This window comes from Octopus sinensis, linkage group LG1 (genome assembly GCF_006345805.1).
Source record: "Octopus sinensis linkage group LG1, ASM634580v1, whole genome shotgun sequence".
Classification (NCBI taxonomy): Eukaryota; Metazoa; Mollusca; class Cephalopoda; order Octopoda; family Octopodidae; genus Octopus; species Octopus sinensis.
This window is the reverse complement of record NC_042997.1, coordinates 30,600,111-30,615,110: the sequence shown is the minus strand read 5'-3', so window position 1 is coordinate 30,615,110 and position 15,000 is coordinate 30,600,111. Positions and strand designations below refer to the sequence as shown.

The window sequence follows — 15,000 nt, the reverse complement described above, 5'->3', positions numbered from 1 at the left end:
CAATTGTTTTCTTTCTTTTTCCATACTTTTCAATCTTCTTACCATATTGAATCCGTCGCCATTTGCATCAGGCAACACTTACTGTTCTCTCGTCGAACACGACTTGCAACAACGTTTCTTGATCAACGGACTCTCACACATATTCCTGGCCACAGCCACGTAGCACCAGCCCATCACATCTGTGCAAGATGATTCGAGACCTGAAAATAAAGGAAGATGATGAAAAAACAAACAAAAAACCAAACCCCTCCCATAAAAAACAAGAAAAGAAATTGAAAATTGAAACAAAACCAAATGCAACTTAAAACATAAAATAACACTATTTATGAAGAGTATTGTTTGGAGACGGTTGACTCTCAACTCACTGCCAAATTTAAGACCTCTCTAATTTAGCAGTCATAATTTAATAAGAGAAATGTTTGTCCCTTTTCCTACTGGAATCGATAAAGCAAAGTGCCAGTTAACTGCAGAGGTCTTTTAAACACAACATCTCTCCAAAATTGTCATGATCTTGTGATCTTGTGCATGTTGAGTATTGTTACATTACTTACAACGACGATTTGGATTTGCCCGAATTACATATTCTTCTCATGTATCGTTTTACCTTTTAGCTACATTTAGACATCGCAAAGTAAAAGGCGATATTTTACTCAGTAAATTTTTAGTTTTCTCAGAGATAACAAGTATAGTAGGATGACTATAAGAAATGAATTTACCTCAAGGATATGATAATATTTTTCGACAGAAGCAAGATTACTGTGAACAATTGCGGAATTGAGACACTGAAACAGACATGCACTCTCGAAAGTCCTTCTTGCATCATATATGAAGGTTCTTAAGTCATCAGATTTAAAATTACGCGCGTGTTGCACAACCACCATTAAGTGCCAACATCATACTGAAATCATAATGCAAATTGTTTCCTAATTTCATCAGAGAGGACATGAACTTTTTAAATAACATTCCAGAAAGCGTAAGTGTAGTGACAATCATTGTTAGTTTTGATGTGACTAGGCTCTGTGCAAATATCTTGTATGAATTAAGATTGGAGGCAATGGAATTCTGGATAGACAAAATGGCTACATACAATTTAGGAGAGATTCTTAAAAATCGTATTAGAAGGAATACAATTGATGCTAGAAAGCAACGACTTTTTCCCTTCAAGATTGTCTTCTAATAAAAGGGATGGCAATGGATGCAGTAGCCGCGCCGAATTTTGCAATATAATGAGATACTTAGAAGAAATAAATATATCCAATCTGAAATTATTTAAGTTCAGAATTTCAAAACCTACTTAAAACAAAATTGGAAAATATTCCTTGTTGACTTACATATTTTGAAATACAAATAAGAAAGATCTTATAAAATTTCAAGAATTAATAATAATATTCACAATAGAAATGAATAGAAGTGAACTTTCATTTTTAGACATTCTAATAATTAACAAAAATGGGGTTATTATAACATGATCTTTATTGTAAGGAAACGGACACATTCCATTAATTAAGGTTTATAACTTGTCATATATCACAGACTAAAAGAAACGTTACACTTAATATGGCAAGACGTTTCTCTACAATAGTTACAAATTCAGTTAGATGAAATAGACAACAGGAAAAACATCAGAAAGATTTAATTAAAGGCCATAAGCAAAGCAAAACAAATGCCGATCCTTGGCTTGTTAAGAAATTTTCACAATGAGGAAGAGAACTCAACTAAAAATTTCGATTTTAGTTACCCATAATTGTAGAAATCACGATATCTTACATTTCGCAAAACAACGCTTTCTAATTGTATTCTAGTTCTCAAATCCAAGTGAACCTATTAAAAAGTTTCAAATCATGAACAGTGGAGCACAACAAACTAATCTTAAAAGACTCTTTGACAAAGATTATATTTCTACGGGAAGTAGAAGCACGAGTTACGAAATGTAACAAACTTCGTTGCAAAACATGCAATTTGAATGAACAGGGCAAAATCTTAGATGATATCAAAAACATAGTTACACAAAGCAGGAAATTGTTGAAAAATTAATGTAAATACGAATAGCAAAACGAAATCTCTAATTTATTGCATTACATGTCCACAATGTAATGAGAACTATATCGATCAAAAAGGGGAAAAAACTGTAAACAGAGTCAGGACACATAAACAACAAATCAAGGATCAATTTTTAGGAACGGTCCATATTGTGCACACACATACACACACACACGCACATCTGTAGAAAGGAGAAAATTTAATAATTTGCCGTTTTTAAGATAAAAGGAAATGAACAATTACGAAAGCAAGAGAAGAATATTTAATAAAGCTTTTTAACTGAAACTAAACCGGAAACACAGGAAAATTCTTCTGAATACAATTACTGTAACGATAAGAACCTAAGAAAAACAACATTTGTTTATACATGTTTCAAGGTCTGATGGTAATCGAAAGCGCTTACATAAAAATCTTCATATCTTCTATTAGGTGCGTGTGTGTTTGGGTGACGCTCATATATCTTTCGGCGGTACCGGAGAAAAAATCCTCCAAATAACCAACCCTTTCTTGAACAAAGTTCCTTGCAATATTGTTCTGTATATAGCTAGAAACACTTTCTTGTTACTGCTACCGTTAGAAATGATGTCAACGTTTGTCCCAATGCAGACTTACAATCAACGATGTCTTTGTTCACCAAACAAATAAATGAAATAAAAATTCATATATTATAACTATCAGAACCAGTACTCACTTGCAGTTGGACATGCAAAAGTATTACATCGTTGTTTGGTCTGTGGTTTTTGCGACTGTCGACAACGGAGCGGATTGACTTGCCAATGTTCATTAACAACACACTTCACAGCCCGAGTTTGAACACCATACATACCGCATGATTGGCTGCACTATTTACGAAAGAAAGTATAATTGATTAGAATTACACATGTCATTACAAGTGAAAAGACACATTCAAATATATACATATATTCTTATATAAGTCTTTTAATCAAATAACGCAGGAGAAACCAATACAAAATTCTATAGCAGGTAGAGTCAACCTTTTTCAAGGCACATAAGAGATGGCCCATCATTAGACAGGCTGCACTTTATATTCATACTTACATATATACAAATAATTACATATCTATACGTACAAATTCATATAAAGGGTCCAATGAGTAAATTGCCGCCATTTTATGTTTTTTTTATTTCGCGAATACACATTGTTTATTTTTGACTTTGTCGACTACACAGTATAGTAGGGCCAGTTGGACACCGTCTGTGAGAAAAACAGCACCATGACGCTGTTCACTCTACCAGAAATTTGGGAACGACATGCTGTACTGCTTGGCATTCGCGCCGGTAGCTCCAATTACGAACATTTCAGAGTGTTTGGGTGTCAATCTGAGGACATGTACAGAGAGCGATAAAAAAACCGTTCAATTTTCGTTTGGTGTTCGATTTAAGAATTCACGTGGGCCGTAGTTTTACTGTGACTGTTCTACAGCGAAGAGAAGCATTTGGTTCACAAAAAATAGTTATAACCTCTTTCCACCATCAGTTGATTTCATGTTCTTCCGCCAAATTCCTCCCATCCCATTGCTTGATATTGCTCAATCAGCTTTGGTAGTCCGCGTACATATCTTTGGCCGGCGTAGAGCTTTCGAGTTACTCTTCATTTCGAGTTACCCCCGTCCCAGTTATCATATTACCCCATCCATGTGTGTTAACCTAAACTTGGTTTCATTTAATCCTTGCTCTACCACCACCACCACCACCACCACCATTACTACTACTACTACTACTACTACTACTACTACTACTACTACTACTGCTTTACAGCAGGGATGTAATACAATAAATATCTTGAGAGTAGTAGTGCTACTAACAGTAGCAGTAGCAGCTCTGATGGTGGTTGTGATGGTCCTTGTAGAAGTAGGAGGGGGTGAGGATGGTGATAGTAGTATCTGTAGTAGTATTGGTGGTCTTAGTTGTAGTTAGTGGCAGTTGTGATGGTTGCTTGTGATAGTGGTTGCAGCAGTCGTAGTCAGTAATCGTAATAATAGCAATAGTGATCGTCGTAGTGATTGTGGCTGGATAAGTGGGTAGTGGTGGTCATAGTAGTAGTAGTAGTAGTAGTAGTAGTAGTAGTAGTAGTAGCAGCAGTAGCAGCAGTACTAGTTGTAGAAATTATCTTCCAGCTACTAAGCAGGCGTAATTTGAAATCGATTTCCTTCCCCCTCTCGGTAACCTGAACCTGACTTCAAGTTACCAAGAAGGTAAGGCGAAGTAGATGGAGGTAGTCTGAACTCGTTACACACTGGGCTTTGTCCATGACTGATCGTATTCGCTAGAAGCAGGGTGTGATGGTGTCATGTTATATGACCAAGCTACTCTATTTTCTGCCGTTTAACAATTGACAGAAGAGTTTAGTGGCTCACAATCTGTCATCAAATTCTTTCCCAGCACTCTCGTGTGTTAGTTCGATATTCTGTACGTGGAATGCAAAGCGTTTTTTTCTTTATAACATTTCATTACGCAAGCCATGATCTGGTTTTTCATTTTCAGCATTTAACGCCCATGATTTGCTCACATATCACGCAAAGGAAATCAGTACTGCTCTTGAAAAGAAAAGAAAAAAAAAAGCTATCGTAGATTATATTCAACACCATCTTATCCTTTTGATAACAACCCGTCTGAGAACCCCACTGGTTCTATGGTACAAATTTCCTGTTTAAAATTATCTTAATTAAAACATACCGTCAAAATTTCATGTTGATTTGCCGTATTTAATGACTCAAAAACCAAAACAAAAAATAATGTTCCAAAAGATTACTCCGAGTCCTGTATGCCAAGTTGGGCCTCCTATAAGCTAATTTTGCCCCTGACGCTCACTACCATGGGCTAATTTTAATCCAGACGGTCTCTTTTATCTAGCCTAAGTCCATATAGCTAAGGTACCTTTGCAATGTCGTACTAGATTGCTTTAATAAGTACATGATTAAGGCGGCGAGCTGGCAGAAACGTTAGCGTGCCGGGTGAAATGCCTGGCAGTATTTCGTCTGCCGTTACGTTCTGAGTTCAAATTCCACCGAGGTTGACTTTGCCTTTCATCCTTCCGGGGTCGATAAATTAAGTACCAGTTACGCACTGGCGCCGATGGAATCAACTTAATCCGTTTGTTTGTCTTTGTTTGTCCCCTCTATGTTTAGCCCCTTGTGGGCAATAAAGAAATAATTAATAAGTACATGATTTAACGTACCAACACCTTTTCCCTGAATCTGCGCTGTTGAAATTGGAAGCGCGGCTAATATGGCCGTGGATCTTTTATGTCATGAAATACAGTTTATTGCAAATACCAGCTAAATAAGGACTTGATTATTTTACTAAATTCTTCATTATTTTCAAAATTAATTAAAACAAAGGCATTGTATTTCAACAGAAATGAAATAACGAAAGTGTTAAAACATGGGCCTGCTGGGCAGCTGCCTGGGATCTCTACGATCTTAGGTGCCTCCAGACCCCATGCTAATCTATATATACTGTGGTTGTATATGTAGGAGCTTATGATGCAAAGACGGTCTTGGCTGTATCCCTGATTTACTGAAAAGAAGAGATGGTCACAACTGGGATGCCGTTGATCATGTCTGATGTCTCTTTTATGAGAATAAACGACATAACAAAACATACTCATGCACACCTTTAAACTAACACACACACACACACACACACATATATATATAAATATATATATATATATATAGGCGCAGGAGTGGCTGTGTGGTAAGTAGCTTGCTTGCCAACCACATGGTTTCGGGTTCATTCCCACTGCGTGGCACCTTGGGCAAGTGTCTTCTACTATAGCCTCGGGCCGACCAAATCCTTGTGAGTGGATTTGGTAGACGGAAACTGAAAGAAGCCCGTCGTGTATATATATATATATGTATGTATGTGTGTGTATGTTTGTGTGTCTGTGTTTGTCCCTCCAACATCGCTTGACAACCGATGGTGGTGTGTTTACGTCCCCGTTACTTAGCGGTTCGGCAAAAGAGACCGATTAGAATAAGTACTAGGCTTACAAAGAATAAGTCCTGGGGTCGATTTGCTCGACTAAAGGTGGTGCTCCAGCATGGCCGCAGTCAAATGACTGAAACAAGTAAAAGAGTATATATATATATATATATATATATATATATATATATATATATATATATATATAATTGTCGTCCCCGCTTTTCCAAACTGCATGTCAATCGGAATATATAACTTAAGCGAAATATTATTTTATAGCCTGTTAAGTGCATATAGTCTATAATAGAAAGGATTATCTCTCAGTATTAACTTCAACTCTCCTTGTGAGCTCAACTTGGAGGTTTCGCCATTTACTGACCATCACTATCACCGCAACAAGAACTACAACAAAGAACCTCCCAACGATCGTCCGATCAGTCAGAAATAGCAGTTAAATTTCCCTCTAATTTGATCTTACCGGCTTTAAAAGAAAGAGAGAGAAACACATCATCCTGGAGCACATCGTTTCGGAGGAACTATGCCTAATAATAAAATGAGGCGATCATAGTTGGAATAAACTTAAACACAAATCTGCTTGAGCGGAACAGCAGGGGTTAAACCACAATAACAAAAACAACAGCTTCTAAACTTCTAATATTGGGTTTTTTTTTTCACCCCTTAATCTCAGATAAACCCTCGTGTCAAGCGGAATACTTCTCAGCTGAATGCCTCAGATACGCACGTCAGCACGCACATTCGCACGCACATACGTAAGGTATAAATGTATTTAAGCACCTGAATATTAAATTTAGCATATAATCTGATCTCCACGCGAAGTTATCTGCCAAGACAAAAACAACCAAGCAAATTATAAGCTCATTACAATAATAATATTTAGTAGTGTACTTACACGTGTCCAACTCGATACGGTCCATTTGCTGCATTCATTTTGTTGAGCACATTTTCTTGTTAGAATCATTTTCGGTTTGGGAATATGTTGGCAGTTTTTGTTCGGCTTTGGTGTCAGGCTATTTGTTTTCCTGTCATATCTCGTGCATCGAAGGATTTTCCTTTGCAAACCACCGTAGCCACAAGATTTTGAACACTAAATTAGAAAACACATCCATCGATATAGAAATACATAGTACACAAACATGCATAATATCTATGTTTCCCTCCCCGTTCTCTCGCTTTATTATATCTGTATCTATTTGTTGATAATATCTATCTATCTATCCAAATTCCGCCAAGGTCGACTTTGCCTTTCATCCTTTCGGGGTCGATAAATTAAGTACCAGTTACGCACTGAGGTCGATGTATTCGACTTAATCCCTTTGTCTCCCCTTGTTTGTCCCCTCTATGTTTAGCCCATTGTGGGCAATAAAGAAATAAGAAACGTTAGCATACCGAGCGACTTTTCGTTCTGAGTTCAAATTACGCCGAGGTCGACTTTGCCTTTCAGGATCGATAATTTAAGTACCAGTTATGTACTGGGGTCGATCTAATCGACTGGTCCCCTCCCCCAAAATTTCGGGCCTTGTGCCTAGAGTAGAAAAGATAATATCTATCTATCTATCTATCTATCTATCTATCTATCTATCTATCTATCTATCTGTCTATCGGCACAAGCATGACTGTGTGGCTAAGAAGTTCATTTCACAACTACATGATCTTGGGTTCAGTCCCACAGCGCGGCACTTTGGGCAAATAACTTTTACCATGGCCCTGGGGAGACCGAAACCGTGTGACTAAACTTGATAAACGGAAACGCATTGTGTGAGTGTGTGATGTTAAACTGTACAAATGTATGTGTGTGTGTGAGAGAGAGAGTGAGAGTGAAAGAGAGAGAGAGAGAGAGAGAGAGAGGGTGAGAGTGAAACAGAGAAAGAGAGAGAGAGAGAGAGAGAGGAAGAGGTGGGGGAGAAATAAGTGCAGGAACGAAATTTGCTTAGGGGATGCAAACCCAGTTTACCAGGAGGATGTTCAAAGCGTTTTCCTTGCGCCACCACCGCTTAAATTATCGCGAGTATATCTGCACCCTTTGCACACCTAGTTCCCGAGCCAATGGAGAGAGAGAGATAAATAGTTGGATAGAGGCAAGAAAATAGCTGTATGAGCTGATTGGGAGATCACATTTGTGTATACGTTGTTCAGGAAAGATAAGTAGTGTGTTTGTGTGTAATGTTTTTGACAGACGAATGAATATATGTAGATAGAAAATTATCTAAATCGCTTTGTGTATACATTGATCTAGTTTCATTATGTATATATATATAATATTAGAGTGATAACTACATCAGTGCAATGTAATAAGCGCACGAATGTCGATACATTTCTTTCATTTGTTTTTGTATTTACATCTGACACTTATCTCCTGGTGGTATGGATTCGTTTATGATTACATGACAAAAGATCTTTGATATTATTTCATATATATATTATTTGATAGAAGCTGTGTTCTACAAAGCAGTATCATGGCAATAGTATTTATATAATTTTGCAGAATGAATCACGCAATCTGTGTGATATAAATGGTAGATTGCTAGCATATTATGAACTGGTTCTTTTTAGATCTTATATTGTCATTCAGAAATGTATTACCTGAAGTTATATTAGAATATCGACAGTCGGGTCGACATATGTATGCTTCTGTTGTTTTTAGCTCCAGTCAACACTGCTTGAGCAAAGGTATTTCAGTCATGTTAATACCATATTTTATTTTTCAGGAACAGGTGTAGTTATGGCTGTGTGGTTAAAAAGACTGCTTCTCAATCATGTGGTCTTGAGTTCAGTTCCATTGATGGAACCTTGGATTAAATGTCTCCAACTATAGGTCCGAATGTGGCAGACGGAAACTGAAAGAAGACCGCCGCACGTACGTGCATGTTCTAGGGAACCACAGTTTATACATATATATATATATTATATATATATATATATATATATATAAACGGTGGTGCCCTAGCATGACCGCAGCTTTAAAGCTGAAAAATTTCAAAGAATTATATATATAATATATATATAATATATATAATATTAGAGTGATAACTACATCAGTGCAATGTAATAAGCGCACGAATGTCGATACATTTCTTTCATTTGTTTTTGTATTTACATCTGACACTTATCTCCTGGTGGTATGGATTCGTTTATGATTACATGACAAAAGATCTTTGATATTATTTCATATATATATTATTTGATAGAAGCTGTGTTCTACAAAGCAGTATCATGGCAATAGTATTTATATAATTTTGCAGAATGAATCACGCAATCTGTGTGATATAAATGGTAGATTGCTAGCATATTATGAACTGGTTCTTTTTAGATCTTATATTGTCATTCAGAAATGTATTACCTGAAGTTATATTAGAATATCGACAGTCGGGTCGACATATGTATGCTTCTGTTGTTTTTAGCTCCAGTCAACACTGCTTGAGCAAAGGTATTTCAGTCATGTTAATACCATATTTTATTTTTCAGGAACAGGTGTAGTTATGGCTGTGTGGTTAAAAAGACTGCTTCTCAATCATGTGGTCTTGAGTTCAGTTCCATTGATGGAACCTTGGATTAAATGTCTCCAACTATAGGTCCGAATGTGGCAGACGGAAACTGAAAGAAGACCGCCGCACGTACGTGCATGTTCTAGGGAACCACAGTTTATACATATATATATATATATATATATATATATATATATATATATATATATATATAAACGGTGGTGCCCTAGCATGACCGCAGCTTTAAAGCTGAAAAATTTCAAAGAATTATATATATATATATATATATATATATATATAATATATGAAGAAACTCACTGGCTAATCGTGACACCAGCAACTGTTCTAGCACTGTCAATCTACATATTGCTAGCAAGGAAATGAGCCTCAGCAGTCGAGCGTCCATCATTGACAAGACCAAGGAAGGTCGAAATCACGTGATTAGTGGTGTTGTCCCTGGAGGTGGCGGGGACTTTTCTCCTCGCTAGCGATATGAACAAGAGTGCATTTTATCCTAAAAGCAATATAAGTGTTTCTCTCATGGTACCTACCGCAGTACAGTTTGTTCTAACAGAACATCTATGTTTAAGTGAGGTTAAATATAAATTGTATGTATGTATGTACGTACGTAACTATGTATGTATGTATGTATGTATGTATGTGTCTGTGTGTATGCATGTATGTGTCCCTCTGCCACCGCTTGCCAACTGCGTGTGATTGTGAAAACAGAACTGTAACCCATTTAAAAATACATTGTGAAGAATTTTGCGTTCATAGATTAAATTCTTAAAATGTTACGACTGAAACCGTACAAAATCTTCACGCTTCTTGTATTTCTCCTCATTATGAAGTTTTCTTCACTAACTCAACATTTCGTTTTAAAATTGATGCGTTCGTCTTTTCTAAGTTTCAGTGCATATATATATACAAGGCATTGACTTTCGTCTCTGATACTTTCCCATATCAAATTCAGTTGGAGTAATAAGTATCAGCGATAGAATACGAAAACAAAACACAACGAATGAATTATGGTCATATTTCCGACACACTATGCTTGGTAAAGGAACAGTGTAAGCACTTGTATGTATGTATGTATGTATGTATGTATGTGTGTGTGTATGTGTGTATGTATGTATGTATGTGTGTGTGTATGTGTGTATGTATGTATGTATGTGTGTGTGTGTATGTATGTATGTATGTATGTATGTATGTATGTATGTATGTATGTATGTATGTATGTATGTGTATGTATGTATGTATGTGTGTGTGTGTGTGGGTGTGTGTGTATGTATGTATGTATGTATGTGTGTGTGTGTGGGTGTGTATGTATGTATGTATGTATGTATGTATGTTTAAAACAAAACATAGGGAAATGTTTGTAAAATATTTAGTTACACGAGCGGGAATACACACACGGAGTTCTAAATACCCGCTGTCGTGCAATTTTAAGGTCTAAATTGCACTACACACACATATATATGTGTGTGGTGTGCATATATATATACATATATATATGAATATAAACTTATATATATGTTTATGTGAGAGATTACGTTGAACGCACATTTATAACATTTGTTCCTACGTTCGTTTCACCAGTGTGGGTGTTTGAAACTCTGCACTTGATGGTCCCAGTGCAACTGGAGGCTTAACTCACCTAATTCCCCAGACTGCAAGCCCATTGATTATTATGTGTGGGGCGCAGTTGAGCGAGAGACCAACGAAATTCTTTGTAACACCAAAAATGAACTGAAGGCAAGGATTCAAGCAGCATTCACCCACTTAAACAAGCAAACCGTCCAGAAGAGTTGCAGGAGAATCCGAAGTCGTTTGGAGGTCGTGGTTGAAGCCAATGGCGATTTTATTGAACAAATTTACTCTTTAGTATTTCAAGATACTTTTATGTAATTTTGGTAAATATATCTGCGAGATGTCTGTCATTTTCATTTTTGTGTAATTTAGACGACAATTTATTCAACGCACCTAGTACACGTATACATACACGTGTATATGTACATATATAAACGTGCACACACACACATACACACACACACCTATATGTACACATGTAAATGCACACAAAATACATGTGCATATGTTTGGACACGTATATATATATACATATGTATGTATGTATGTATGTATGAGCGTGTATCGTTAGTCTGACAAAGCTTGAGTACTCAATCTATTGTAAAGCTTTAAATATCTGAAAAAAAAACTACATACCAACTCCGTACACCGGCAAACATTGTTTCCTGACAAACAGGTGTGTTTCAGGTAGGTGTAGTGATGTACGGATGACACGTGGTGTTTTGAAACACAAATGTTTCGACATGGAACTTAAAGCCTGCAGTTATGCAATTTTTCTGCCCACCTCACACACGTGTGAGTGTCCAAACGAAAGAAAGTGACACTCGAGACATTTGGTAGGAGTTACATATATTTTTAGTAACAATTTGACTTAGCTCCACATAACTTAGTTTCGTGGGCGCGTAGGACACGTCCATCTCATGAAATGTTAGGAGAAGAGTGAGATATCTGAGTAAACAAATCAAGGTGGCTTCTAGGCGTTAGGGCCTCTATTGTCAGCTCAGCTCACGTGGTATTAATGGGAAATTGACACCAGCTATTTTCCTTATTTTTAGATGCACTTGCTCGGACAGAATCTTAGCAGGATGCTGGTGTTATTTTGGTGGCAGGCTGCAGTATAGTGTATTTAGCAATATCAGTTCCTTGTATTGGAAACCGTACATGGTAGGATGGTATGTTGGCGCCAGTCAAGTCATAGTTCAGTAGAGTATTAACACATTAGCGGCAACAATCATTAGTTGGGAGTAATCATATTTGATGGTGTAGGGTTATAAGGGATGTTGGATGATCAACATAGATGGACTGTAGTGTATACGGACAGTAGCGATTAAGTACCCTGCCCTTGCGTATGGGACAGTCAGGTCTAGGGTGGGATATCTGGATTGTCAGTTGCCTCTAGTGGCAACTATACGTTAGTTCATTCAACCTGTTAATGGATATTGCAGGCTGGTGAAGTATGTGAAGTCTCTTGTAGAGACCGAGTCGGCAATTGCGAGTTCAAGCTGAATAAGAAGAGGTACTATCAGTTGTACTTCAAAGATGATGGTTGCAGAGTCTCTAGATGAAGCAGGACAGGAAGATGAGTTTCCTCGTCTCTGCACCAGAAGGAGTGCATGTGCTGTGTATATCTTCCTTTAAAATCATTGGCTGTCATACCTGTCTAATGTCTTGTGAGAATGTGTGAAGATGTCTCTATAGACTAGAGCCTTTGAGAGGTAGCATACTCCCAGTGGTTAGTTAGTAGAATTTCGGAAGTTACAGACTGGAATGGGAATTGGTGGCTGTGTATGTGTGCGTGCTTACGTCTATTGTAGCATGCGGTGTTCGAAGTGCTTTTGTATAAGCAAGAGTAACTAACATTATGGAGGTTGAAGAGTTTATAATACTTATGGTTTCTTGGGAAATATTTTTAGTTAGCGTTAGGAAGTTCCAAGCTATATCAGTTGAAATTTTGAGACTGAATAGAAAATTGAACCGGATTATCTCTCTCTTTCCGGCTGTCTTCGCGTTCGAGAGTAGAGATCCTCACTAAATATACTAACTTAACGGTGAATCTACTCTTTACTAATGCCTTGTTATAGTAGGAGTGGCCCTGTTCGATGACAAATTAGAGTAGATTAGAGATTCTTCTAATATAGTGCAAGCTTATTTTGGTGAATTGCTTACTGAAGTCTAAGGGTTTCAGGAGGAGGGAATTCGACATTGAAAGATACGAGGGCCCAAAAGTAAAGAAAATAGCTGGTGTTACTTCCACAATATTAATACCACGTGACCTGATCTATCGAACAGAAGCCTAACACCTAGAAGCCATCTTTAAATTGTCTCAAATTTCTCACTCTTCTAATATCTCGTGAGCCGGACGTGACCTACGCGCTCACGAAACTCTGAGTCATGTGGAGCTGAGTTAAACGGTTGTTAATATATATATATATATATATATATATTAGTAGTACCCACGCAAGGGTTGTGGCCATGCAGGAGCTCCACCTATGCAAGTGGTATTCCTGCAGTTCTTAACTTTTGGTGAAGGAAAAAGTTTGATGCCGCTGTCCTCAGCAGCGTTTCTTGCCGTGATGATGGTTCGTCATGAATTCCAGATAGCAGATTATCCAGCTGCCTTTTTAATATTTCTGCAGCCACGCCATGTGGATTTCTCAGTTTCTTTAACAAGATATTAAAAAGTTGTATGCGTTTCACATCTAGACATTGTAGCACGAAGTTTTGATTTTCGATGAGGAGGGTGGAACCTTCGGGACTATGTTGTGATAACCAGACCGGCAATTGGCGTAGCTCCCAATACCAAAATCTGGTGATGAGTTAAGGATGAGAGAACTGGGTGTGATGCCCTGCGGCATCTGTTCCAGCTCTTTGCGTTGTGACAAGAAAATCCGCGATGACACTGATGCGAAGCTGCATCGGCTTAACACGGTGGCCTTTGCCCTAAGTGGTGTGGAGAGCGAGGAAACTTGCATGCATAGGCGACTATCATTCTCCCTCACAAAAATCTTGCTCAGGACTACGCATACACGTGCAGATATATGGTCAACTTTCTCCGATGGAGGCTCTAATCATATTAAATTATCACTCGAATTCTACTTTTCATGCATTAAGTACACTTTTACGGAGTATGGCCAACTTCGTGGTTATCAACAGACGCCTTCAACTGTATATATACATCTGTGTGTGTGTGTGTATACATTCATATATTGTGAGTATTTCTCTTTTATTCTCTTTTACTCGTTTTCAGTCATTTGACTGCGGCCATGCCGGAGCACCACCTTTAATCGAGCAACTCGACCCCAGGACTTATTCTTTTGTAAGCCCAGTACTTATTCTATCGGTCTCTTTTGCCGAACCGCTAAGTAACGGGAACATAAACACACCAGCTAGAGGGACAAACACAGACACACAAACACACACACGCATATATATACATATATATATACTTATATACAACGACATATATACAACGGGCTTCTTTCAGTTTCCGTCTACCAAATCCACTCACAAGGCTTTAGTCGGCCCGAGGCTATAGTAGAAGACATTTGCCCAAGGTGCCACGCAGTGGGACTGAACCTGGAACCATGTGGTTGGTAAACAAGCTACTTACCACACAGCCACTCCTACGCCTATGTGTATTTTATTTATATAAGTATTCACATATATATACATAATATGTCTGTGCTTTTTTGTATGTGTGTTTGTATTCAAGAAAAGAAATTTACTTACTTCACCCCAAGCAGAGGCCACCCATTGGTACCTTTTAGTTTTGGGGCATTTCTTGCGGGTTCTACACGTTCTGGTTGACTGAGGTTTATGGGAGTGTGAACACACAGTCTCGGGCATCGCCGTCCACCGTCTGTTCACTTTTTGCATACAATCAACGCGTCTTCTTTTGTAGCCTTTACCACATGTAACA

The 15,000-nt window shown here is 37.7% G+C and overlaps 1 protein-coding gene across 1 annotated transcript in view; it reads right to left on the bottom strand.

Annotated features, from left to right (window-relative positions):
* Positions 1 to 15,000, bottom strand: part of LOC115224103 (A disintegrin and metalloproteinase with thrombospondin motifs 16-like) — a 123,186-nt gene that overhangs the window by 1,104 nt on the left and 107,082 nt on the right. The window contains exons 22-25 of the mRNA XM_036515185.1: positions 14,811 to 15,000; positions 6,899 to 7,093; positions 2,732 to 2,882; positions 1 to 200 (exon numbers count right to left, since the gene is read on the bottom strand). The exon at positions 1 to 200 is cut by the window's left edge and continues 1,104 nt beyond it; the exon at positions 14,811 to 15,000 is cut by the window's right edge and continues 5 nt beyond it. Of these exons, the coding sequence (XP_036371078.1) occupies positions 79 to 200; positions 2,732 to 2,882; positions 6,899 to 7,093; positions 14,811 to 15,000 (658 nt within the window). The 3' untranslated portion in view covers positions 1 to 78. The remainder of the gene's footprint in view (positions 201 to 2,731; positions 2,883 to 6,898; positions 7,094 to 14,810) is intronic.